This window comes from Streptopelia decaocto, assembly GCF_964273445.1.
Source record: "Streptopelia decaocto genome assembly, chromosome: 6".
NCBI lineage: Eukaryota > Metazoa > Chordata > Aves > Columbiformes > Columbidae > Streptopelia > Streptopelia decaocto.
The window spans coordinates 60,782,925-60,810,797 of record NC_138660.1 but is presented as its reverse complement, the minus strand read 5'-3'; the positions used below and the strand labels follow the sequence as shown (position 1 = coordinate 60,810,797).

At 39.6% G+C, this 27,873-nt stretch overlaps 1 protein-coding gene across 1 annotated transcript in view; it reads left to right on the top strand.

Moving 5' to 3' along the window:
- NCKAP5 (NCK associated protein 5) overlaps positions 1 to 27,873 on the top strand; it is a gene marked incomplete at its 5' end in the record, with an annotated part of 361,561 nt that overhangs the window by 202,693 nt on the left and 130,995 nt on the right. The window contains one exon of the mRNA XM_082054889.1: positions 15,601 to 15,691. Within this exon, the coding sequence (XP_081911015.1) occupies positions 15,601 to 15,691 (91 nt within the window). The remainder of the gene's footprint in view (positions 1 to 15,600; positions 15,692 to 27,873) is intronic.

Below are 27,873 nucleotides of genomic sequence, written 5' to 3'. Positions count from 1 at the left end.
CCTAGAACAAGTGAAAATTATGTTTGACTTCTTAACGGTGATCGTAGTGGTGAATTCAGTTGTAAGAGTAAAGGAATATTGGATATCCTTATATCATCAGGTATTCTACAGAATGTAGGAAAACGTGGGGTTTATATTCACAACTGAAAACTCGTTTATTACAAGGCATGTTTGTACTAGAGGTATGTTCTTCCTTTAGATCTGATAATATACAATCTTTTAGATGTATTAACTATTTTTCAGCCCTTAATGCTTGCTAACACTTGGGTTCCTCCAGTTTGTATTTGTATTTATATTGTTTGTAAGCAGGTCCATAAAATGACTCTCTTAACAACAGCAGCCTCTAGTAGATAATAAATAATACTCAATAAAAATTTGAGGCGATGATTGCTTACATTTTGAGTTAACAATAGCTTTTCTCTGTAATATTTTGTCAGTGTTAGACTGGAAGATTTGCTCTCAGATGAGTTCAAACTCCAGAAGCTTTCCACTTGCTCAAAGAGGTGTGGATATAATCTATAAAATCAAGTTGTATTTGCTCAAATTTTAAAATATTTATCTTTAGCAAATTATGTTAGGAGTCAAATGCTGGAAGTGATCACCCACCAGATATAGATTTTTCTCTCTTCTTCCCACTGGACTGTTTGCCATTTGGAGATGCATCAGTGTAAATATCAAAACAAAAAAGCCTCTGTTTTACAGAAGAATGTGGCCTTTACTGAAAAATCAGTTACCATACCCCTTCAGCAACTCCAAATATTGTCGGATTTATGATTTTTACATTTCCAAAGAAAAAGTTTTCTTAGCAGGTTTGGTTTATGCCATTTGCAGACCAAGCACTTTCTCAAAACATACAATGTGCTCAGTGGCATTACCAGCGAAATAGGGTTTAAGATTATGAAGATTAAGGAAATCTATTACAGATTTTACTAATCTGAAATTACTTTGAAATGAATCATTAGCAATGAGTTTAGCAAAGGTATAAAAATACTGTGCTAGCACTGTGCTAATAAAAAGACCGTCAGCATCTTTATTTTATAATAATCTTGAAATAAATACACTGTTTAGGAGACACTAATAAAACAGGGAAATATACATCATTTAGAAATTGCTATTATAGCAGTTATTTTAAAAGTGAAAAGGGATGATCTAAAATAATTCCATTTCATTTTCCAGTCAATCCCAGTATTAGATTTTTCTGCAAGATGACATTACCTGCATTTGTGTCTAGGAGGGTTGTCTTTGCTGTGAAGATAACCAGTGTACAGATCTACTGGATAAGCACTGCCCTGGTGTGCCAACACAGCGTCTGCTCCAGACGCAATGCTTTAGCAGAGGTACCATTTTTGCCCTCTTGCTTTATTTTCCTTCAGCCTCCCACCACCCACTGGCTATCTAGGGCTACCTGGGCTGGCAAGAGCCAAAGTCCCTGCAGCCCCCCCAGGGGGAGCTTTGGGCTGTGCTGGTTTCTGTGAGCCAGAGCACTCCCAGAGCTGGCTGTGCTGACTGGGTCACATCTGTCACAAACATTATTATAACTATGGCATAAAACATAGCTTAACTTTGTAGCCAAGCGAGCAAGAGTCTTAGATGTCTCCTATACTGTTAGTGTAACCGAGTGGGAGCCCTACCTTTCCCCCTGCCCAGCAATGGGTATAAAAGGACCTGATGTAGCTTCTCCCATGAATGGAATCCCTGGTCATGTGCAAGATTTCCTGCCCTATGTAGCACTTTTGCTGAGATGAAGGTAAATTGTCCTTTCGTTCTGAAACAAATTAAATTTTTAAAGCTTTGGTACTATAGACGCTGCTGTTCAGCACTTACCTTCCATACTCAGCATGTCCAGCCCAGCCTCTCTTTCATGTATCATTCCAGCTTATTCTATTTTTATTGCCCTTTTCCCCTCCTGGACATAGATATCTAAATTGGTTTTTCAGAAACAGGTCTGCTGCTTTGTAATGGTGTATTATAAGATAATAATTGTTTTTGTAATATTTAATTAAGGATTCAAAAGGATCATTTTATTGATTCTTGCTTGGGGGGGGGGAGAGTCCCTCAGGACAACTACTAAATTATTTCTTAGTTAGGCAGGCTTGTGAGGCTTTGTTTCCACCAGATTAGCTAAAATACATGCTGTCTCTTCACTTAAGTCACAAAGGCCCTGATTCTATGAAATGAACTGTTAAGTTCAATGGAATGACTTCTGCACAAAGTTATTCAATTTTGCAATAATTCATGCCAATGCAGTTTGAAGCTGGTGGACATCGTAGTTTCTAGAGTAATCTATTTTTTTTGCATTCCACTGACATAAACTCATGATCTTGCAAAATGCTGAACTTCTTGTGTTATGGGTATTTCCCGGGGTTTTCACAGAAGGCTTTTGTGTCCAGTATCTGTTCTGCAAGTCCAGCTGAACTTCTTCATGACTGATGAATTTTATTTGCTGAGAGCAGTTCTTAGATACCTTAACATAAATGTATGGATTCCTAAGGTGATCTTTGACTTGCATGGTAGCACAAATCACATGGATAAGGTAACAGTTTATAGTAAATTCTCGATATTAATATTATATCTAAAGTTCGTTTCTGAAGCTACAAATGCAGGGCTCTGTATGTTATGTTTGCTCTTTCATGGCTAAACTCTGGGAGGGAGAGAGGGAGTTAATATTGGAGCGTTTTTCTGTAGCTGATGAATCTTTGATTAATGCTTCACTGGTATTTATTATCATCATAAAGCTGTTATGCAATAGAAACTGTGAAATCAATTTTCAGAGGAAAATCTGAAACAAAGCCACAAAGGTATCCCATGACAGTGTGAAGTCATGAAGAGGCGCTGCTTGAATCTTAGGCTGATGTGTTGACTGCTGGATCTTCCTTTCTGAAGCAAATCTGGTTTGAGTTGATTTTGTTATCTCGTTTAGATGTTACAGAAAAAGTAAATCCCAAAAAGTCATGTTAAATATTTTTACAGAGGAAGAATTTCCCTACAGGAAACACTGATGAGTTTCCCAATAAATACTACTTTTATGGATGTTATAACCTTTGTTTCATTTTAGTCATGTCCTATGAGAAGTAAACAGGGTAATGTTCAACTAGTGCATTATTTAGAGATTTTTGGAGTACATTTTGAAAGCCCCACACAGAGCTCTGTCCACAGGATTCCCATTAAACACAATGGGAGCCGCACGGCTAAAATCCTGCAGAGCAGTTTGAAAATGTATCCCGTGCTGTGCTGAAGACAGATGATTAAAGAATGAGTGCTTGAACAGGGAGGAGGGAGTGATGTTGTGATTCTCCATTTAGGGCTGTAGTTACACTAAAAATCCTTCTTAAATGGTTTGCAGTTGGAAGTCCTAGCTAATAGCTCTCCTGTTTCTGCAAAAGAAGTACTGATACATTACAAATAATTAAAATAAACGTTTGTACCTTAGAGGTGTCTAGATGTCCTTTCACTTCTCTCTGTTTACATTTTTATTGCTGTTCCCCTTTATTCTTTTTCTGTTTTCTTACATTGTATTTACATTTTCCTGTCCTTTTTTCTCATTTTCCTTGAAGTTCTCATACACCTTTTATGTTACTGTTGCCTTTATTTCTGCTCCTCATATCCTGTGCTATTCTCTTCCCTCCATTCTCTCCTTAAGGTGCTTTCTCAAAATTTTTTCCATGCTTTCCTTCTTTAATTACTTCCTTTTTCTTTGTTATCCAAACCCATCTCTCAGTTTGTCCAGTTGCTCTACTTCGTGCCAAAGTCATGGGATATGCCTTTCCAGACTCTTTTGTTATCCCCTCTATTCCTTTTGTTTTCCATGTTGACAGCTGGCCATCCCTCAAGTGTCCTTTCCTCCACTCATTGGATTTCTAGCATCATAAAACTTAATGTCTCGAACCTATGAATTGTGTCTGATCCAGGGATAACATTCTATGTGACTTCAGCAAGGTGAAAATGGGAGCCGGCAGTGGTGGAAGCACATACCTGCAGCAAAGAGCCAGTGTTCATTTTGTATATTTCAGTGCAAATCCTATGTAAACTTTTTACTGCTTTAATTCAGTTAGTCTCTGGGATAATGCAGTTTGAAGAGCTGGGTTTCAGTAGTGACAAACCTGGCATTTAGAGCCTGTGTATTCTGGTCTGTTCTTTCCTGTTGTTACTTCATGCAATGGATAATGGCTGTGACAGAGTAATGTGTTTGGAAACATATGGGGAGTGCTTTATGGTGCTCAACATAGAGGCACGAAAGTGACCCTGCCTTTTTCTTAGTGCAGATGTTATTTCTTTCATCTTGTATCTCATTTGCACCTTCTGCATCTTTTTCTTCCCTTCCTTTTCTCATCTTCTTTTGCATTTTTTAGGTTTGCACACATACAGAAAGGGAGAACATTAAAAGTTATTAATTCCAAAATATATCTAGATCCTTCTGGATTTCAGTTCACAAATAGTTTAATTTAGCCTTTCTTGTGTGTTGGCATCAAAGCTGATGATGCTGCATATGATACTATTCCAGCCCTCTTCTGTGTGCATTGTCATGTATTTTATTGCCTCATTACTGACTGCTTGGTTGTTGAAGAGCTGTCAATATAATTTCAGAGAGACTACCACTACCTAATGATACAGGTAATTAAGTCCTTGGTGTCCATTATTCTCACCATAATTACTTGTTTAGGCCGTTTTGCTGTGCTGCTAGGGTTTGGCAATCTAAAACCAGTAAGCTTTCATTCTTAGGTCTCTGACATGACTTGGTTTTGTGGTTGTTTTCTAATCACCTGAAATTTAAGACTGGAATAACAATTATTTCTACACCTCAGGTTTCTTTGGTAGTAGATATATGTTGCCGTTTAGTGAATCTGTCTTCCAGAAGGGTAAAATCCTGTTGTGCTGGGCACCATTAGAAGAGGAAACTGTGTTGTGCCAGGCAAGCGCTACAAGAAACCCACACAGAAGGAGCCATTCTTCAGGCTTGGGAGGAGATACTTGGCATTCACTGGCCTCGTAGTCATTCCTGATCTACTTTGGGGGAAAACACACGGAAGCATTTTATTTATACGTTTTTTTCATTCTTAAGTTGGTAATTTGGAGGCTAATGTGGAGGGTTTGTCATGTGAGAAGATCCCAGTCACACATGAAAGGTGCAGAGAAAACACTTCGCTCCATTAGGAGTTAGTTTTTTAAAGGCATTAAATTCACAAATAACATATTAAGAGAAAAAAATGCACAAATTTAATAAACTTCACAGTCGTTGCCTCTGAAGGCATCAGGGCCTGTTACGTCGTGTTCAATATGATGAAACTTTCTGAACACTTTAATGGTATGCATGCTTAGCAGTCACTTAATCAAAAGAATTATGTATGTTTCTGCACAACAATAATATGCATGCTTACTAGCCACTTAATCAGAAGAATTATACATTTTAAGTGTTTTGCAATTTTTTAATGCTAAACAATTATAGAATGGTGAGGTATAAATATCTCTTTATATTGTCCCACAAATCTTCCGGGTTACATTTTAATGCAGAAGAACAGAAATGTTAGAATGCTAAAAAACAAACAAACAGACCAAAACAAAACCAACCAAACAAAACTAGAACAAAGCTTTTGATGCTATGCTTCATTCCAGATCGAGTGGCACTAGCACAAGCTATATAAAGTGTGTGAAACATAAACATATCAGTAAAGAGACAGCAAACCTGCTGATTTATTTGGAGTTACTGAAATATTTTTTAAGCTATGAAGCTCAGGTGACTCATGGAAAGAGCTGGAAATTTGTACAGTCATACCAACAAAACGGTATGGAAAGGACATGTCATCTGCTGCTTAAACCCAGCAGGGTGAACAGTTGGCACCTGGGTTCTGACAGTCACCAATAGCGGCCGTGCTGGTGAACCGGCGCCTCCCTTTGTCTGTAAGACGGAAACACGGTGTATTACGTTAACCTGCACGATGACAGCACAAAAGCCATAGACCTTGGACCTCTTAGGACTAGGGACTTAGTGTGTCCTGGGATCAGCCCTCAAGTCACTGATCTTTCTGATTGAATTTACTAATTGTTTACTAGCATGTAGTGAGTTATGGTAGGTAAAGCTAGTGTGATTTCTCAGAAGAATAAACTGTGATAGAAAAATAGATAGATCATCCTTGGATTTTTCTGCAGTTGTTTGCTAATTGGAAAACGTCAATACTTTGCAATGGATTTCTCAGTCATTGTGTAAATTTAAGAAGTGGAACATATTATAGTAAAGATAATACTATTATTCACTGGTTCCATGAAGCTGGGGGTTTACTTATAGAAAACCATATTCACCCATCTTCCAGAGTATTGCTTACAACAGCTGAACCATCTGAAAACTCCTGTAAGATTTGCAGAGGAGAGTGAAATAACTTTATATTATGTAGAGCTTAAGGCTGGAGCTCAGAATCTGATGGCCTAAGAAAACCTTCGCTGAGGAATCACAGAGGCTGAAAACAAATAATGATACTTTCTGCAGAAGAAAACCAAACAAAAAGTAAAACAAAACCAAAATAAAAGGGTCAGTTGTCTTTTTTAGCTTTCTTCCAACTGCCGTCTGCGCTCTGGACAGCACAGGTTGGTGTCTCCCACAGCACTGCACAGGCTGAGCCTGAAAGCTTCATGCTGAGCTATGTAGCATGAAAATGCATAACAACAATTTGTTTTCCTTGTGGAAGGTTCTGCCAGTGCTCTTTGATGACAGAACTCATTTTGATCTTGCATTTCTCTTTTACCTACTTCAACCCCACAAAAGCTGCCTCCTACCATATAACATCTTCTCTATTCATGGAAAAAGCACAGAAATGTATGTAGCTATGTCAAGGTGGTCTTGGTATCACCTTGAAGCTGCAGCTGAGAATGGAACAACAGCTTTTTTAGTTTTGAGTGGCCTTTACATTCCTGCAAGTAACTTAAAAGTTTGTCTATATCAAGTGCTTATATGCAAAATTAAATACGTATATTTTGAGGAGCTGGTAGATAGATCTATCCATGTATCTATGTATCTTCAAATACAAAAAAAACATTTTTACATGTAGAAAACAACAACAAAAAAGGAAATTGGAGATATTTGCAGTCTGATCATATAGTTGACTGTAATTTTTGTGATTCGTTTAGTCATGCTGAAGCACCATAACTATTTCTGGTGCCTCCAGCATGAATCAAGTTTGAATTTAAGAACATATGTTTAAGCTTTCTCAAGAGTTAGCTTTCTGTACATGTCTGGTTCTATCCATTTATGTTTAATGAAAATATCTCCTGTTCTAAGGTCCCAAGTAGGTTACTGGAGACTTGCATGAGGGACAGCCCTTCCATGTGAAAAATCCCTTGTATTGCCTGTGAGAAGCTTTTCTGTGAGGCTTAATCTTGGGCTGGTTTTCGTTTAATCCTCCATGCTTGTAACTTACAAAATCATATACAGGGCTGGTGATGGAAGACACCCATGCAGCCCATATGGCATTTGTCTATCTGTCAACACAGAAGTAAACTTTACCACTGGTTTCTCTTGCAGTTCAGAAACTTTTTTGCTGTAGGTATAAGTTTGATGAGGGAAATCTGCATGGCTGAAAGAGGCAATGGAAACATTTCCAACATTTCCTGGCTCAGATGGTAGTTAGAGAAGTTTCAGAGAAATGTCAGGTCTGCCACTGCGTGATAACAGAATTCAGACTTGTGTGGCAGCGCTGATATGCCAGTGCTGAGGTCTTTTAAAATCCTACCCTACTTATCTGAGGCTCAAGGCACATACATTATTTTAAGGATACCTTGAAAACTTCCAGTGCTTTCAATGGTCAGTGGTTCGACTAGGAAAATGTGCTCAGTCTTTCAACTCTGTAATTTTCAAGTGATGGTATGGTCTAGCAAACCGAGCACATTCTTAGGTCATCCACTCATGGGAAGGATCCTTCTCCACTTTTGTAAACAGAGCTTGAGACCTGCTTCATTCCAGCATGACCTTGCAATAGTTGCCCTCATCATGCAGAAGATACTTTATGTTATGTGCTGCTCATTGTTAGATTGCCTGCCCTTCAGGCAAAAGTTTGGGTGTTCTTTGAGTTTGTTTTTAACAGAAGGGTTTATCATGAATAAGTGGAAAGAGCATGGCTTGTGCAATTTGGATTTGCCACTAGTGATTGCCACGGGGTTGAACTGGCTGCTCAGAGCCCACGGTGGGGCAAGGGCTGTAACTGGTGCCTTGGTATTTCTGGATTGGTAAGCACCTGTACTGATGAACAGAAAGAATACATTATACATTATATATGTATCTTTCTGTTACTATTATAAAGGATGTTATTACTTTATTTTCCAACTGAAATATTAAGCATGGATATTGTGCATTCTGTAGACTTTGCCCAGCACACTGCTATAAGACATGTACCAATGTTGTATCCTAAACAGAACTGAAAATGTGGAGAAAACCCCTTGGGGTTTAAAGCCTCAGCATTTCCCATCTGTCAGTTCTCTTTTAGGTTTATCATGTATCTGTTTTCACTTTTCTCTTTTTCAATCTCTTTGTTTTTTTTAAATCCATTTTCAGTATCTAAATTCTCTGGAGAAGCTTATGTCTGTGTCTGGGCTCCCTACCCATTGAAGCCATGGCCTGACCCCGTGCTGCGGGCTCTCTGCATTAGGCGCACTGAGAACAGCCAGCTTGGGCACAGCCCTGGCAAGGAGCGACCACTTCATCCGGGGGTCACTGTGGCTCATGGAGGAGAGCAGGGGGGCTCGGGGCTGTCGGTCTGGCTGGCCGGTCACCACACAGTCTGGTGACAAGCCTGCAGTTCAGGGGGAGAGCTGAGGAGAGCAGGCAGGCATGTCTGGAGGTAACAGAAATCCTCAGGGCCAGAGGGGAGCAGGAGGAGTCTGCAGCTCAGAGAGCCACAAATTTGATTGAAACCAGGCAGAAGGAAAGACATTCCTGCAAGGATGCAGTGAACAGGAACTATTGGTTGATAAGCTGTTTTTGTTTCTCTTATGTCTGTAAAGCCACTTTCATGTTTAGGTGTTTAATATAAAATTCGTATTTTTTTAATTTGGGGGAGGAGGGTGTGTTTATCTACTTTGAATCCTTTTTCGTAGTCTGAGGAACTCACTGTAAGAAGAAAGCCTCACCTGATCCATTGCAGAGCTTTGAATGGAGTGGTGAAGGGAATGAGATGCACATAACCCCACACCTGAGGTTTAAAACTCATGTATGAGTGAGCAAACAGATTTATTTGGGAGCTGAGTCAGGCTGAAGCTTTTTGTTTGGCTGGATTGTGGGTTTGGAGAGAGAGCTGGAAGGCTTGGATAGAGGCACAGAAGGCTGCCACCAAAGCCAGACACATTGTGGTCTCCAAAGAGACAACTTAAGTCCAGCTGGCAAAAATGCTGGCTGGTTCACAGCTGAACCAAGAGCAGAGAAACCACCCGGGAACCTCTTCCTTGGTCCATGATCATGCAGTAGGGAGGAGTCAGACAGCTCAAAGCTGAAACCCAGGCCACATCTCCAGGGAGGATATAACTAAAAATAGAAGTCAAGAGCTTTAAGATGGAGACTGCCCAGGAGAGGGGCAGGAACCTTCACTGCCTCACAGATGGGAGCCAGAAGAAAATACCCACCTGAGAATTTGGATTACACAAAAGTAAGTTAAGCTAAAGATGGAGAAATATATGTTATTGGTATTTTTCTCTAAGATTTTAAGAAGAGCCCTGCACCTGCTGCATGGCATGAGGAGATGGAAAAAGCTGGAATACAAACATCAACTGCTGCAGAAAGATTCTATAGAAACCTTTGGACATGTCTCTGTAAGTCATTACCAAGTTGAAGAAATTCTTGTGACATGCATTTGAAATAACCACCGAGTACTGTCACCTCAGCTTGAGGGTGATGAAAAGGGAAGGCGATAGCACCCAGCAAAAGGTAGCTGCCAGCCTGTGGAAATCTTGAAGGAATTAGGTCAATGGAGAAGGGGCTGAAACTGTCATGCACCTTCTAGAGCTGGAACAACTATGTGCTGCCTGTCCCTTGAAGGGAGAATCGTAAAAAGGGCTGTGTGGGACATGGCTGAACAGAGCAAGGGCTATAGAGTGTTTATTCCCTATGCTAGAACGGGAATCCAAGATCAGGATCTATGGGAAGGATTTATTTCAAGGAAAGCTAGTTCTGTCAAGGAAAGGTTTTAGGTCTGGGGAGATCACACCCCTCTGAAGGAGATGCTGCAGCGGACTGGAGAAGAGGATGGGTTTCCTCTGCAGTCAGACAGGACAGAGGGGCGTGTCCTACACTGTTAAGAGGCTGGTCAGAGAAAATCCTTTTCCCATAGAAAATTACTGTGGCAGATGCTATGAGATGCTCTCTCAAGGAAGGAAATCAATAAATCCTAAATAACTTTTTGGAAAGTGGGAAATATATGGGAAAGGCTCTGCGAAGTTGGAGGGCTAAGAGAGCTCTTGTGCCTTTTTGCATTAGTATATTTGAGGAAATATTAATTTCTGTATGGTCTTAAAATCTGTTCTTGGAGAGAACTCTCCCAGGTAGTCAGCAATAGGACAAGGGGGCATGGGCTTCAACTCTGCCAGGGGAAATTTAGGCTGGAGATTAGAAAGAAATTCTTTGCAGAGAGAGTGGTCAGGCATTGGAATGGCTGCCCAGGGAGGTGCTGGACTCACCGTCCCTGGAGGTTTTTAAACTGAGATTGGCCATGGCACTTAGTGCCATGATCTAGTCAATGGACTGGAGTTGGACCAAGGGTTGGACTTGATGATCTCTGAGGTCTTTTCCAACCCAGTCGATTCTGTGATTCCAACAAAATAGTTTATGGCCTTGGTCCACTTGAAATGACAGAACTGCGAGGCACGAAGCTGGCAAGTTTTCTGACCGGGTTTCAGCGTTGCTGGGGGACGGCACAAAGTAGGTGTGCGTTTATGCAACGATGGTCCTGAGCAAGCTGGGAAGAAAGTCGGGAACTTGAGTGCCTACCAGTGATGGATCAACCCCAGCAGCATCTGTCTCACCTGGCCTGGATGAAACTGTGAGCGGCAGCAGCGGGGCCAGGCAGGAGATGGAGGCAGCAGAGCTGTCAGAAACATAACATCAAGAAGCTTTAAAAGCAAGCCTCCTACAGCTTGGTGGGTCCTTGCAGGCAGGTCCTGGCTTCCAGACAATATTTGAGTTGCAGCAAAAATACGGAGGAATCTTCCTTCTGCTGGCTTGGACATCCGAGCATCTGTGCCCTGTGTGCTGCTCCCTGGGCAGGGAATGAAGTTTCCTCCTTTTCAGAGATTGCCCTGGGCCCCTTGCCCGGAAACACACACAGAAACAAAACCAAAATAAATAACTGTCCATTGCAGTTGCATTGATTTCCTGGTATTCTTTCAACAGCACAGGACAAATATAATTTTTTAAATGTAGGAGTGACTGATTTGGTTTCAGGAGGAAGATCAGCAAGGACCTGGGGATCATGAATTCAAGTCCTCAGCTCTTGACCCCACTGTGTAATTATTTTCATAAACTGCTCAAACTTGGCTTAAGACTATTCAGATTTCTCATTCTGTTACTCTACCTGGCAGGCTGGTTCAGGGTCTTATGTTTTCATTTATTAAAAACATCCTAATTCCAGCCTAAATGTATTTGTAACCACCATGTTCCCACCTTTTGTCAGTCATTGGCATTGGGTTGATGTAGTTTTCTTTCTCATTTTACTTTTTCTCACTGATTCTTTTGTTGAAGTCATACCTGTTTAAGCCTTTGGTCTCTTTAAGTTTAGCAAGGTAAGTTGTTTAGTCTCTTCTCATAACACAGAATCTCAATTCCTGTAAACAACCTCTTCAGCAAATCCTCTCTTGAATGAGCCACTCCTGAACACTGGTGATCGTAATTGTAGATAATACTCCAGATGAAATTTTGACAGTGCTTTCCATAGTACCATTAATATTTTATGTTCCTTAAACTCTTATATTCCATTAACAGATTCTGGGCTCATAGTGCCTCATTTCTTGTTCCGTTTAGTACTTTGAGAAATTTATCCCTAGGACAGGACTGGTGGAGGACTGGTTCCCTACTCTAAGCTGGCGTTTTTGTCAAGAAGCTTAAGAAACCTGTCAAATATGGGTTTCATTTATTTTTCCCCTAAGAAAACATATTCTAAAAAAAAGACATAATTAAAAGAGCACTTCAGTTTTAAGGAAACATCAACTTTCTATTAAAATAATAGATGTAAGAAAGAAAATTAATGGTACTACCTGAGATGCTTCAGTTGAAAAGACAGTAAATAGAGCGCTGAAGAAAGGGGAAAACAAATGTTCTTAAATAGCAATTGAAGGGTGTAGACTCGGGAATGGTGAGCTTTAGGGACTGTTTCTGCGGATTGGAACAGCTTGATAGTTACATAAGATGCACAGTTTCCTTGGAATAACAGGTTTTTTAGCATAGGCCAGCAAGCAGGCAAAATACACGCGTGGGGGAGAGCTATTCTAGCTGTAATTGGCAAGTGCTTGATATTGGAGTGAGTCCATCTAGGATATCAGAATCATGGTCAAGAGAAAATAAGCTTGCAAGGTTATCAGAAGGGGGGGAAATATAGGTTGGTGTGTAGAAATAGAATTTCATAAGGCTCCTAATTTTTCTACTTCACTTCCAATATTTACGTGGCCTTTGGAAGCTTCGTTCAGGGAGCAAAACATGGGATTTCAAGTTAAATTTGTAGAGGCTCAACCATTCTTGCGTTCTTTGAAAGAATTTATATTAAATCTTTCTGGCATGTACTGTCACTGTGGAGAATATTCTAGATCATAATATAACAATCACTTCTCAAGTAAGGTGCCATTAATTCATGCTTCGAAGATTCTAATTTGTTAGAAACAAGTTTCAATTATAATTCTGTGCCATGTTTGGTTAAGCAGTCCTTCCTAAAACTGGACAACTGGGATGCTAGTGAAGAAGCAGCAGCTTATAAACTGCAAGAGCATTGGCCTTCTGAGCTTTGCAGTAAGCACGTTCCACCTCCTTGTTTCCTTTTTCGGATTCCATGGGTACCTAACGCTTGTAAGATCCCTCAGTGCTGGTTTTACAGTGACGTGACCACACAGACAGTGTCTCAGTGATGCTTGTGGTTCAGCTTTATGGCTGTCAACTCTTATGAACTTTTATAATAGCTGCCAACAGCAAAACAACGAAATCTCAATTGCATCTGAGCTGGTTTTTGTTTTGCAAAGATTATTCTGTTGCTTAGAAATCTGAGTGCTGATGGGACGTGTTTCTCATCGCCATGTGAAACTGTGCTCACCAGTCCCTATGAGGCTATTTGAACAAGGTAGCCTTGTAATCCAAAATAGACCATCTGAGTTTGACTGAAGATGAAGTGACCTATTGAATTTAAGGATTCTTTGTATTTTTTCTGAGCTGGTTTAACTGATGATACTAATATGCAACTAGGCTATATTTTCATTAATACTATTAGACCTAAATTGAAAAACTCTAATTTTAGTGGTACCTGATTTTTTTGCTTGTTAATTTGTAAGAGCTTTATGGAGGACTAGAGTTGGAACTGTGTATGCATATATAAACACAATAATTAAGAATCCTATTACATCATTAATTTAAAAACTAAATTATAAGCATTTTAATAAATGGAATCTTTTGGTGAGGACTGCACAGGAATTTATATTATAAACTGCAATGATTTGTTCTTTTGTGTAAAAGGCAGCTGATTAAGGTCATCCTATGAGCAGAAGTGGTTCCAATCCACAACTGAAAAATCGCAGCACTGTCTGCACTAGAGATTAGAGCTGGCTTGTTTTTATTCACATTTGGTCAACAGATGGTCCAACTACTCTGTGGGCATTCTGGCAGTATAGAAGTCTGCACATCAATGACAAAAACCCATCATATGAATAAGTAAAATGTCAGTGTTCATCTGAGTAGAATGAATACCCAGTGTTGGCTTCTTGAAAAGTAGCGTAGCTGGCTGACTTGAAAGAAGAAAACCTGACAAAACATCACGTTATTGATAAATTAGCCAATACCATTCACTCTGATAAGACTGAAAGGACAGAAAGACTATGAGGCTTATATAAAGTATAATGTTATTGGCCTTTGGCCAGAGTAGTTAGCTACTATTTACTGTCTTGCTGGATTGTTACCTTAAAAACAAACAAACAAAACCAAACCAAAACAACAAAGAAGATACTCCGTGAATAGTGCTATAGTGCTGCTCAACTGCATCTGCAAAGGATGGTACACAGAACTCACGTTTTCCTAGATGTGGTACAAATAAACAGATGTACCTAGGAATACTGGCTGTTTTTTCAAGGTCGGAGCATATCTGGGAATGTGGCTTAAGGCATTCTTAAGCTATTCTTAAGGTATTCTCTCTCTCCTGCACAGCCACGCCATGGCAGCTTCCGTTCTCCAGCCCTGCTCGAGCTGGGCTGTTCTTCCAGCTTTTTGGGGGACTGAGAGAGTTTAAAAAGGAAAGAACAGAAAACATGAAAGTGAGGGTGAGAGAAGCTGTTGCATCCGCACAGCTGAAGAAGCAGCTGTACAGGGGTGAGAATTCGGGTGAGAAGTGTGGAGACCTTTGGCTGGAGCTGAAACCTGAGATCTTTGTTGTTGTGTCCATCACTCCTTCTCTGGCTTTTGATGCCTTTCTTCCTCTTACCCACACTCACAGAGCTCAAAGCAGCTATAGAACCCAGACCCTTTGTTTGTGCTCAGCCTTGGTGACACCTCCTTAGCCCGTGGGATTTAATTTCTGATCCACCCTGAATGGGACTAGCGTTTCATAGGTGGCTTCCATCATTCCCAATGGTCTTACTGTGTGAAGGAGCAGAACTCTTTATTCTGTTCAGGAAGGTTAGTGTTATTATCAGTTTGAACATGCTTAGTGAATGCACATAGATCAAAGACAACTTTTGATGGTGTCTATTAACACCTTATAAAAGGAAAGTGCAAACCTTCCTTCTTTCACTGATAGAACTGAAGTTGATTACGTTTTCATGAGCTGGTAGTACCAGATCCGTAGCCAACACTTGCTTTTTACATCCCTTTGACAGGGCATAGAAGGAGGGTGAGTGTGTTCAGCAGCTGTGCCTCTATAAACAAATGTGCTGGCACACACTGCTGCACCTATGACATAGGGAGTAAATACTAGTAATGTATCTGACAGTCTGTCTAAATTGCAAATTGCACAAAACTGACAGTTGGCCAGAAATACAGCAGTTGTTTGGTGTTTGGTTTTTCTGTTTGTTTGTTTGTTTATTTTTTAAATCTGACTGGTTTTGTTCCTAAATGACAGTAATTTTATCATGGTGTTTGGTTACACTGTTGACAAGTTGATGTCTTTTGCACACATTTGTTTATAATTTTTGTAACTAAGCTCCAGTAGGGTTTTAACAATACAACTAATTACTGTGCATATTCGAAAGATAAAAGAGTGCCCTTAATGTGTTATTCATAACATGGAGTATGAGAACATTATAAAGCCAGGATACTCTTTAAATATTAATTTCATGGCAGCCATGGATGCATTAGACTCTTGTAAAGAACAAAAACACCGAATGCAACTCTTAATTTATTTTTTTTCCATACAGTTGACTTTTATAAATATTTTCATTCTCTAGAATGGAGGAGACAGTGAGAAATCTGCTGCAGAGCCAAGGATCCCCAGGCCAGCATGGAGAAGGCACTGTCAGTATCATGAAGGTATATCAGGTATTAGTAACTTACTGCCTGTATTCTTGTGATAGTAAAGTTCTTTAAAACAAAAATCACACTGTTGAGGTAAATGTGTCTGGCATTGTTTCCTTTATTTGTTTATTAGTTATGAATACTTGTAAGTGGTGGTTGCTACTATCTACATCTTCCCAAGTGTTCTCTTGCCAGAGTTTTTCATTTTTAATGTCATGGCGTTATCTGCAGTTGTTGCTCTTCACAGTTAATAGGGGACAGAGAAAGTAGTTTTGAAGACTTTATTAAAGCATTTAATATTTTAAGTAATATATTCCAGCATCTCCAGAAAACAGAAGCTTTTGACAACTTGACATTCAGATTGTGATGGATAATTTTATCCACTTATATTCTGTTAGGTGTGAGGCTTCCCTATCAAGCTCCATAGTTTCTTATCACTGCTTGGGGCAAGTGTGTTTTATCAGCCTCACTTGGGCAGAGAGAAAGTCTCTCGGGGTAGAATTTAGGAGGGCAAAGATTTTAGAGGTTTTTCAAAGGGAAGCAGATCTGTTTATGGTGTTTATGAGAAAAGAGAGTTTTCCATTTTCCTAATGTACTGCTGTATTCTGGAAGCAGTGAACCTGAGGTGGTAGAAAGCAGGAATGAGATACATCCCAGTTAATAAGGTATTCTGCACATGAATGCTTAAAGAAACCACTTAATAAAGTCGGTCCAATCCTGTACCTTTTTAAACAGAATAAGTATTCCTTATAAAGACATAAAATGCTCAAAAATATATATTAAATTCTATACTAGTTAGCAATCCTTCAGCTAAAGCACTTTTCAAAAATTCTAGTTATATTAGTCCATTCTTACAACTGGTGGATTAAAAATGCAGCAGTAAAGCTAAACAAAAATGTATATTAAAGAGTATTTATCACTGTAATTAAATTTTCCTTTTCAGCTTGGATTGAAGGGAAAAGAATCTTTTAGATGAACCTTCTGAAATAATCAATTTTTCTTGTTAAAGCGATAGCCTGTAAAATTTAATTTCAGGACAAATTAAATTTTTTGTTGAAGTTATAATAGAACATTTTGCTTTAAGAAGCTGGTAATAAAGGCATGTGTGTTTTACTCTCTACCATTTTGGGATGCAAAAATGAAACCTGGTTCAGAGTTTAAATCCATGTTTTCCTCCTCCCTCCTGCCCCCCTGCAGTGGGTGTTCTGCAGTGGGCTTGTGGCAGCCCCTCCTCTGGGGGGTGACTCGTCTGTTTATAACAGAGCGCTGGAGTGATTTTAGTGTCTGGTTTTCAGTGTGCTGTCTTACTGCGGAAACCACAGTAAGGTGGTACCATGATTAGGTTTTAGCTCCTTTGTGTTTTGGTTTTGCAGTCTCAACAAGAAAAGCAAACCCGTATTTTAGTTTCTTCCCATCAAACTGAGGGTTTGGGTGTTCTTTATTTTTCTTTCAAGCACCAAGCTGGAAAAAAAATAGCTGTGTGGTCTTTTGAAATTTGGCATTCTGTGTGCAGCTTTCCAATTGCAGTGATTCTGTATTTCGTTTTGGTTTTTCCTCCATCTTTTATTTGTTTCTTAATTTTGGAAAAAGAGAGTTTGCTTATGGTTGTGGGGGTGGGTTTTGTGGTTTGTTTTTTGTTTGTTTGTTTGTGGGTTTTGTTTTTTGGTTTTGTTTTGTTTTCTCATTTGAGGCCGTACTGACATAAGCGTTTTTGTCTCCTGCCAGCCAGGAGGATGGTTACAGTGGTGCGTTTGGTGTAAAATATCTAGGGTTTATTTTCTGACCAACAGAAGAACAAGGTAGTTCTGCCCAGTTAAAGATAACAACAACAATTCTTTGTTTTTCTTCAGCTCTAGCAAACAACTCCCTCCACCCAGAAAACTGCTCTCTTGCCCCTTTTTTCCCTTCTTTCTGGACGTGGGGTTTTGTTTGAATCTGCAGCATGGTAGTCAGGGCATATTCCCCGAAGCGTATTCTCTTATACAGTGGAGCCACTTCTGTCCCAGGACCTTAAAGCACCTTCCTTTCCTGGAGGAACAGCAAGGCTACTGCATCATATACCAGTCTGTGATGGGTAAAACACAGAATCACAGAACGTCAGGGATTGGAAGGGACCTCAAAAGATCATCCAGTCCAATCCCCCGCTGGAGCAGGAGCACCCAGATGAGGTTACATAGCAAGACAGATCAAAACTATGGACTATTTCCATGAATATTGTGGTTTTTTTGGCATGTCTCTTTGATTCATTCATCCTTACATGCCTTTTGTTCACTTTTATGACAAACTTCTGAACAGATAGTTTGCTTTGTGAATATTTCAAGGAATGGCTCTTTTCAGATGCAAACCAGCCCATTCTTTCCCTTCTATGGTTACCTGCTATGCAGGTCAGAAATGGGTTCACTTGATATGTCTTTGTTATTCAGTCACACAATAAAAACTATGCAGTATGATTTAGGCAACAACTGCATGTGACAATAAAAGCTAATACCTGGAAGCCTCTTCCAAACAAATAGCTGGCAAAGAATCTGTGATCTGAAATGTTTACAAAGTATTTCAACATTGAAAAAATATTAATAAAGCATTATATGAATCATCAATGTTACTGAAACCAACTGTATGGAAATTGTGGACAAAACTATCATCTAAATATGTGATGAATTTTATTGCAAATACATGTCCAGGTTTGGCAAGAGGCATCAGCAGTGCAATGGAAGCATTTCATTTGTGTCTTTCTAAATTCCTTCAGACAGTTTTTAATATATTTATAAGGTTAATTCACAAATGGGAATAGATCTTGAATGTACAACCTAGGCAATGTTTCTTAGAAACACTGATGTATTCAGGTTTTTGGGAACATGATGTTCATATTATCAGCCTGTATAATATTTGTAAGCGAAATGCAGATGTGAACTAACACATGAAAAAATATTTTTATGATCTGAATTCCAAGTGACATATATATATCTTCGTGTACTGGATGTATCAACACTACCATTATTCTGAAAGCCATCCTTTACAATCATTTACCTTAAAGATCATATTCTAGTTGTAGCTGTTGTCTCACTACTTTGATGTGGTCAGAATGATATGATAAGTACTCGCTGCAACAGAGTATCAGATTTTACTGCAGTTTCACAACTGCATATTTCATAACAAACGAGGACGTGACCTAAGTGGTCTCCAGTGTGACTTATCAACATATGTTGCATATTCTCGGACACCATGATATGTTAGTTTTAGTGCATGAACTCTGTTCATATTAATATCTGAACAGTCATAAAAGATACCTCTGTGCAGTAAATGCTTTTGATCTATTGACCATTGTCTACATATTTGTTTTTTACAAATCTAATTATTGTTCTGGGATGTGTGAAATTGAGTTATTATAATATCAAGATGCCTGAATCCAGAATAAATATTCTTGCTAATGAACATTAAATGTTGCATAGTTAGAAAAATGATAATAAGATGGAGTGCAGAAAATCAGTATTATTGCAATATTGTGTTAGGTCTTGCTGGGGTTCTTACTTGAAGCAAACTACTCTAAGCTGGCTGCTCTATGCAAATTCAATTTGCTCAGCTTACAGATGGATGATGTGTTCTCTTTAGGGTAAATGAATTTAGAAGCAGGGTTGTAAATAAATTGTTCTCTGTTATCATATTACATAGTAATAACTGAGAGAAGTTTTATAATGAATGCGCACGTAAATGTAGACAAGAATATGTGTGATTTGAATTGCCATAAACCATTGTATTTCTTGCTTAAAAGTTGACTTGACTGAAAGGCTGTAGTATGTAAGAGCTTTTATGTTGTTTCCAAGAGACATTGTCTACGTAAAAGCAAGGCCACGAAAGGCCAAAGCAATACCTCACATATTAATATTATTCTCATTCAAGACACAAGTGCTTTATGTAAGAGGGAGAGTGATCCCCAGAAATAGAATGTGCAGTACTTGAACCCAACACATTAAAACAAACACCTTGCAGGCTTTCCTTCCTAAGTTTACAGTTGGACTCGATGATCTTAAAGGTCTTTTCCAACCTAAATGATTCTGTGATTCTTTTCTATCATTCTAAGTTTATGATTTGGATATCGAAACCCAGAGTTCTTTCCTGTTTGATCACAATAGTGGATATCTAGGTAGAGTCTGCCCTGATTACAGATCAGTCAAAGTCTTTCAGTGTTGTTTTTGTTCTGTTTTTTTTTTTTAAACTCCTTTTGACTATATGTCAGTGTACAGTGATCAAAATAGATGGAGAGCATGTTTTTTATAATTCTGGAATTGTCAATATGTGCACTAAAGCCCAGGACAGACATGGTACAGTCCCATTGGAGAGGAAGGGCGAGCTGCCGTGTCTTTGGCAGACCACATTTTGATTCTTCATTCACTACGCATTTCTTTGTTTCCTTGGACAAATTCACTTTGTCTGTCCATCTTTAACCTTTGTAAAAAGAGGATAACAACATATCATTTTATCTCAGGGACATTTAAGATGTCATTCAGTATACGTGAGCTGCCGCTTCTGTGGTAACAGGAACTGTTATAAATACTGAGCCAGATAATGAAGGTTTTTTTTAAAAAAAGGCTTTTCAAATTCCCTTGTAATCTTGAAAAAAGGCTTATTTTCCAGAAGGAGTTTGCTTAACATATGATTACTTTTAGTGGAAAAAGAATCTATTTCAAAGTAGAGCATGGATGGTCTTCAAGTGGGGCTGTGCTGTTCTGTATTCAAAAATGGGGAAGTGAGTTTTTGCTGTTGGAAATTTGGATTGGGTACGTGAATTCATATGAAAACCTTAGGGAAATAAAATCTCGTCACTGCAGGCATTGTAACCTTTTCCGAGCCCCAGTGTGCTGCTTTGAGATACGCACTCCAAACAAATACTGCTGTGGGAGCAGGCAGGATCTGAAATCCTGAGGTTTGGCATGAAAGTCACCCTGTCAAACGTCACAGGCCCAGTCATCCCTCAACTTCGGTGCCAGTGCGCAGTGTCTCTGACTGCGCTTGTTCACCAGCTGACCTGGTCTAGGCTGCTTTTTAGCAAGAGGAATTTTCATCATGGTAGACAGTGCAGGTCTTCCGAGATTGACTGAGGAAATTCAAGAGCAGAAAGATATGAGTAAAGGGGTAGGGAGCTTGTCAAGGAGAACAATCTCTCCGCTGGCGTCAGCACTGTTGAGTCTATAGCAAGAGGACTCTGGCTCAAAGGCTCCGTGGAGATTACAGGTGGCTTTAACAGTAGGACACTTTTTCAGGTTTCTTCAGCCCTGGGTGCAATGGAGAAGGGCAGCTTGATTCCTTCCATTTCTTTCTGAAAGTGGCTTGTGTCCTGTGTCATTTTTGCTCCAGTGCTTGTTTCGGCACCCAGCTGACTCCCCTCACACCAAAGTGGTGGCAGACGGTTTTAGCAATTGCAGCCTAAGCATTTTGATGGGCTCTTCTCGCCAAGTAAGAGCTGGCTGGCAGGCTGTGGGTCAGCTCTGTGCTTTTTCTCACTCTGGAGGGATGACAAGATTCTGACAAGTAACGACTTCAGAAGAGATTTCTCAGGCTTTAGTGTGCACCATGAGGAGAATGGCACACAGCTCCACATCTGTCCCGTGGGAAGGACACCACCACCACTGCAGTCACCAGCTCACACCGCAGCTTCACGGGAGGAGTGGCTTTGAACATAACAAAGTTCAGTTCCATTTCCTGCCCTCTTGCTGGGTATAAATATGTACATGTGCTGCCTTATTCAAAGCTAAGAAAGAAGATTTATCTGTCAAAACTCAATATTGATAACTTCAATACAAAGATAAAATAATTCTGGTCCTACAAGGCTTCTGGCTCTCAGTCATGAAGTCTGGAGTGTTTTGCCAATTGTTTTCTAAAGCATGTATCAGAAAGGTGTGACTGTAGAAGAGATACAGGCACGTTTCAGGTGACATCGTTGGCCAGATCAACCCATTTTTTTGTCTTCGTGCTCTGTGAGACTCAAATATGGAACAGTTGTGACTGTCACTTTCAGTTTGCACAGCCGTTGAGGTCAACAGCTCTTTCATGAGAAGAAAAACTTTATCTCTTGGCAACATAATTCCATTTTACCACAAAATTATACAAGCTTGATGTGCAAGTCATTGATAGGTAACATTTTATGGATAGGGCATGGCCATGAATTGGAAAAAAGGCACTAGTGGAATTCCCTAGCTGAAATCCAGGCAGGATTTTTGATGCTCACTTCAGTTGCAGAAAGAAGAAATTTATCCTTAAAATCAAACTTATATCTCTGGATTGGAAATGCACACAAGAGATTGCATCAACCAGACTTCCCAAGCTTAGCAGGTTTGTGTCTCCCAGAGAAGGACAGGAGGAGAAGCTGCCCACGTTCTTGGGAGCTCCACGGGGAATCCCACACCGTCAAGGACAGACGCATTTGCTGCTTTCTGTACAGAGGAATCCAGGGCTAGCTCCATAACAACTAATTCCTTACGGCTTTTCTTCTGGTAGTTTTCCACCACTGTGCAAAAATTATGATTAATATTTGTTCCTATATTTAACTAAATTGAGGTTGGATTCTTGCTCCCAAGCCCCCAAAGGAGAGTGACGGTGCTCCTCAGACACTGTTCAAAATTAGTTTTGTTGCGAGGAACACATGTGCAGATAGTTTTCCCTTTTTGATTGTAATACAATAACAAAGCAACGGAGTTATGTTTAACACAGCAAAGTCTCATAACTGAAAACAGAAAACAAGCTGTTATTTCCTTTCCAGAATTCTCCATACATCTGCAGGAATGAGAGGCAAAGATTGGCTGATGTGTATTTTGTATTATACTGATTATAACTGTACATTTAGATTTTCCTCTACAACATAGTGTTTCTTTCTTTGGTATATCTGTCTTCTAGTTCTTACTTCTGGAATGAATCCACAAAAATCAGCCCATATACATTGCCTGAGCCATATATGTATGAAACAGGCATAGCAGAAATTCAAAGACAGTCTTTGGAAAGCGAAGTGATGATGCGGTTCACAGCCTGACTGATAAGGTCATCCTAATATATACAGGGACTTTCCATTTATGCACAGCAGGTTGTCTGCAGCCTTAATCTTGCCCTTAATGGTGTTCTTCTGGTTTCCTTTTTTCTCAATCAGGGGATGTATTTCAGAGAAAAGAGGATGGCTCAAACATGCCTCTACTTGGTAGTCCTCAGAGACTGGAATAACTTCCTGGAGTTTATAGCAAATACAAGTTTTAAGATAATCTGTCTGCTGCTTGGAGAAATGCCAGTATCTTTGTATGTGAGGGCCAACTTGTTGTTCTTGACGTGCATGTGCTTCTCACTCATGATACTTGGAAAAAATTCTTCATGGAGAAGGTTGTCAGGCATTGGAACAGGCTGCCCAGGGCAGTGGTAGAGTCACCATCCCTGGAGGGGTTTAAAGGACATATAGACAAGGTTCTTAGGGACACGGTTTAGCGCCAGAGTGAGGTTATGGTTGGACTTGATGATCCTGAGGGTCTCTTCTAACTGCAATGATTCTGTGGTTCTATAAACCAGGGCTACGGGCAGCCAGGCTCACTGGTGGGCAGGGGCTGCGGCAGGATACTCGCCCTGGGACCAGCGCCGCTTCCAGTGTCTTGCCAGAGCAATGAGATCCCCAGGGACTTGTCATCTCCCATCCGGCAGCTGCTTTTAGAGCTCCCAGGTCTGTAGTGTGTCTCTTGGCTCTTGAACAAAAGAAGACTTCATTTTAATCAGGTCTTACCACACTGTAGCCTGTTCAGATCCCCACCAGGATCCAGACATGCCTTGTTGACCTGACACAGTGTAGCCCGTCCTGGGCTGGTGTTGAAGAGGTTCTGGTTGGGCAAGAGGGTCTGCAATTATATTAAAGCATTTTTATCTATAAAATCCTTTGCATTTTCTGTGTAAGGATAATGAATAAGAAATAATATAGAGAGACCATTTACTGCAATCAGCTGTCTAGTGAGAAAAGTGTTTGGAGAGAGAAGTTGAAAAACCGGTTTGCATTTCTTGGAATTACAAGCTGAGTCTTATATATGGCCATGTCACTTGCTCTCTGCCCATTTCCACATCTCCATAAAAGACAGTTTAAGCTGCTTTTTGAATTGTTATACATTTATGTTTTCAAACCAGCAGAAAACAGTGCTTTTTTTTTGAAATTTTCAAAAGCTGCTGATCAAGAAAACTGGTTTTAATTTCACTTAGATATATTTAAACTAAACTATAATAACATATTTGAAAAGTTGAAATTTTGATCTGATCCAGAATGGTTGTTCCTACATTTTATTTTTGTGTGAAGTTGCCTTCTGAGCTTCTTTCAGAAGTTTCCCTGACAAGACTGAGAGTCAAAGCAGCTGTTCCCTGGCATTTGCAAAAGAATTACCTGGTTATGGAATAATATACTATATTTTTTGTCCTAGCCCCACAGGTAACTTCTTAGATTAGCTTCTGCAATTGTGTTTATGGTGAGAACTAGTTAGTGAATATATTGCTGTCATTCCAGAATACTAGTTAATACTCATCTTCAGGTATGTCCTTTAGAGCCTCTTCGTGGTATTTCCTGAAGAAACCATCTATGGAAAACTGGATCAACTTGTGTAAGTCCTTAGGAGACTTTCTGGTGGCAAGAAAAAAGGTATATTCAAAGTTTTTCATTTTATTAAAAAGCGTAATTTGGCCTTCATCCACGTAGTGAAAAAACATTATATTAAAAAAAAAAAAAAAGTTAAGGGCTGCAAAGGGAAGAAAAATTGGTTTATTTCTAGCAATTTTTATCCAGAATAATTCTATTGCCTTAATTGCTATTACATAAAATTTATTGAACTTAATTTTCAGAATAGCTCGGCTTGTTTGTACTTCAGTTGAAGATAGATATTTTAATACTGTCACTTTAGTCAAGTGTAGTTACTTTAATACTTACAAACTCCTTCAAGAAAGTTTAAATGCTGTACACGGGTTTCCTGGGAGGAAGGATAATTACTTTAAGTATGGTACTATAATGAACCAATATCTGCATGAAAAAAATCACTGCTTATTCTTCTCATAATATCATATATACACCTATGAAGAAGAGCTTAGCTTCTAGAACAATCTTTTTTGTGGTGCTGGTAGCTGCTGTTGGGTGTAGCTGAAGTCTAACATTTTGCAAAGGCAATAGAACAGCAAACATGAGGAGTTACTGCACCATGGCTTGGAAGAGTCACCTCAGCATGGCCCATCTGTGATTGCACCGCTCACAAAGTGCTGGGGGGAGAGTGCTGTTAGTACTGTGAATATCCATTCACTGGGGACAGGATGGTGTGAACAGCAATATTTGGTCACTAGGCTAGTGTGGTTCACTTGGACACCCCAGACCGACGTTCAGCTGGGGACCTGAAGACGAGAAACTCCATCTGCTCTTACTGATCTTACTCTTGATAGTGAACTTCACTGTGAAGATTTTCTTCTGCAGTCCTTCATGGTCTGTTTTTTTTTCAAAAGAAATAGGTGTTTCTGGTACATGGAACAGCCGATAAAAGCATCATCAGGAAATTTATTAATGTTACTGAAGAACTGTTCAATAGGGTGATAGTGGGTACTAGTGAGGAGTGTTTTGAGTGAAGAGTAATGTGGAGTACATTTAGATTGATATGTGAGTGGTAGGAGGCTCACATATTTAATCTAGGGAATGTTACTGCTCGCTCTGTTCACTTTGTAAGTGAAATCCAGAGATGAAAAAGAAGAATTTTATATGATTTTCCTGGCAATGGTAATGTTAAACTGTGAACAATTTGGGATGTTTCTATAAAATTTTGTGATATATGTGCATTCCTTTCTTTTCCTTCAGTTTTGGTCAGCTTGTTCTGAACAAAAGCTGTTAGCTAAACAAGAATATATTATTATTACACTTGCTGATGTGCTATCTAAAGCAAAGCTATATTTTAGTTTGTCTTTCCATGGGGAGAAAATAAAGCAAGAGAAAACAGCTGAGTACATAGACAGAAGTAAGCAAAGTAAAACCAGAAGTCATATTTGTAGCCTTATACTTGGAGATAATTTAGATTGCACTGTCTAGTTGCATGTAACTTTTTTTGCATTCTAACTTGTTTGCTTGGTTACATAATTTTTTCCAGACCTGGGTTATGATGTGTAATGGGATTCCCCTTAGTAAATAAAGAAAAAAAAAATGCAGATGGGACAGGCATAGGTCACACTGGCATCAGTGACTACTCCTGTACCAAGCATCTTGCAGGAAATAATTTGTGAATTCCTCAGTCTTGCTTCATAGAATCACAGAATCATTTCAGTTGGAAGAGACCCTCAGGATCATTGAGTCCAACCATAAACTCACTCTGGCACTAAACCATGTCCCTAAGAACCTCGTCTAAACGCCTTTTAAACCCCTCCAGGGATGGTGACTCCACCACTGCCCTGGGCAGCCTGTTCCAATGCCTGACAACCCTTTACAGGAAGAATTTTTTCCTAATAGCCAATCTACACCTCCCCCAGCACAACTTGAGGCCATTTCCTCTTGGCCTCTCACTTGCTACTTGGGAGAAGAGACCAACCCCCTCCATGCTCCAACCTCCTTTCAGGCAGTTGCAGACAGTGATCAGGTCTCCCCTCAGCTCCTGTTCTCCAGGCTGAACAGCCCCAGTTCCCTCAGCTGCTCCCATCACACTTGTGCTCCAGGCCCCTCACCTGCTTTGTCACCAGCTTCGCATTGCTCTGACTTAACATACAAGTGTCTTTTATATACCTCAGGTTTCAGTGAATGACCCAGGTTATAAAGCATATCAGAAGATACTGCCACAGTATCATGTGGGATTGAGCCACAGTAAACAAGTGTTAATTACATTAAGGAAAAAAAGGTCATGGTGCTGGGGCAGCAAGGTACCATGGAAAACAATTTTAACCTTGTTGGAATTGTAAGTCAGTAGTCCTTGGAGCAATAGCTGCCTTTTTTAAGCTTGTGCACTCAGACTGAGCTACTTGTGCATAGCTTGGAGCTGTTTTTTACATAAAAGTAGGAAGAAACCCTAATGTACAGTTTTTATCTTCATCGATGGTCTGAAAATCCTCATTTCATATGGCTCACACTCAGTGAAGAATAGTGCTGAACACTAGGAGGTCTGCAGTGAAAATAAGACTGAAAGTACAACATCTAAGAATACATCAAGACTAAGGAATGGCTTTGCAAGAAAAAACAGTCACAATTTATTCTTACATAAGCAGTTCTTTATATGGATCTGTAACCTGCAGTTTGGGTTTGGAGGTTAGGAGCCTGCCTTTGGTACAGCAGGAGTGTTTGAAGTGTAGTACACGTAGCTGGGTCACCAAATTCAGTCACCGAAGTGTAAGATCACTATTTTGTAAATATCTTATTTTGAAAGTCCTCCTGAGTCACCATGGAAAGTGCAAAATGATTTGAGATGCTGAGTTAACCACTTAGCTTGGGTTCAATATTGATTGGATTCTTGGATGCCTGTTACCATTGCCTCTGTATATGATCTGTTAATAACTGCATTATGAATCATTTGAGGTTATTTTCTCAACTAAGTGGTTCTGAGCAATCATAAGCACTATTTAATTATATATCCTACATATATTTTATTATTGGGTTAAAAGTGTGATTAAAGTGTGTTTTTGGAAAATTGCAGGCATGACTCTCAGAAGAATTTGAATTTGTAACCATTAAAAAACCATTGTCTTTAATGAATTTCAGAAGCTGAAGAATTGAAATGAATTTGAAAGGGGGGGGGAGAGGGAGAAGGAAAAACAGGAAAAAAATAACACCACTCAGGCATCACGATCTGACACCCCAAACTGAAATAGAGATAATTTGTATCTGAGGGATCTTTACCACATTGCATCTGAAACACTTCACTTCTCTGGAGGACTTGTGTTTATCATATGAAAATGATCTTTAACTTCTATAAGCAAAGATGTCATCTCTAATTATTACTTATCAGTTTCCAGACAAGCAATTCATGTCATGCGGCGCTCATTGGGAAAATCAGCATTTCAAAGATCTTGATCTTGTTTTAATTCTTGTTTGGTTCAAGCAGAATTTTGTCACATGTCCTTGTGAAAGATTGCTCTTTATAATCAGTGCTGTAGAGTCCAGATCCAGTTACATGAGGATTAGATTGTGCTGTGTTGTATTATTAAAGTCCAGTGAACTCTGCAATTCCTCTGTGATTCAGGAACGTCCCTGG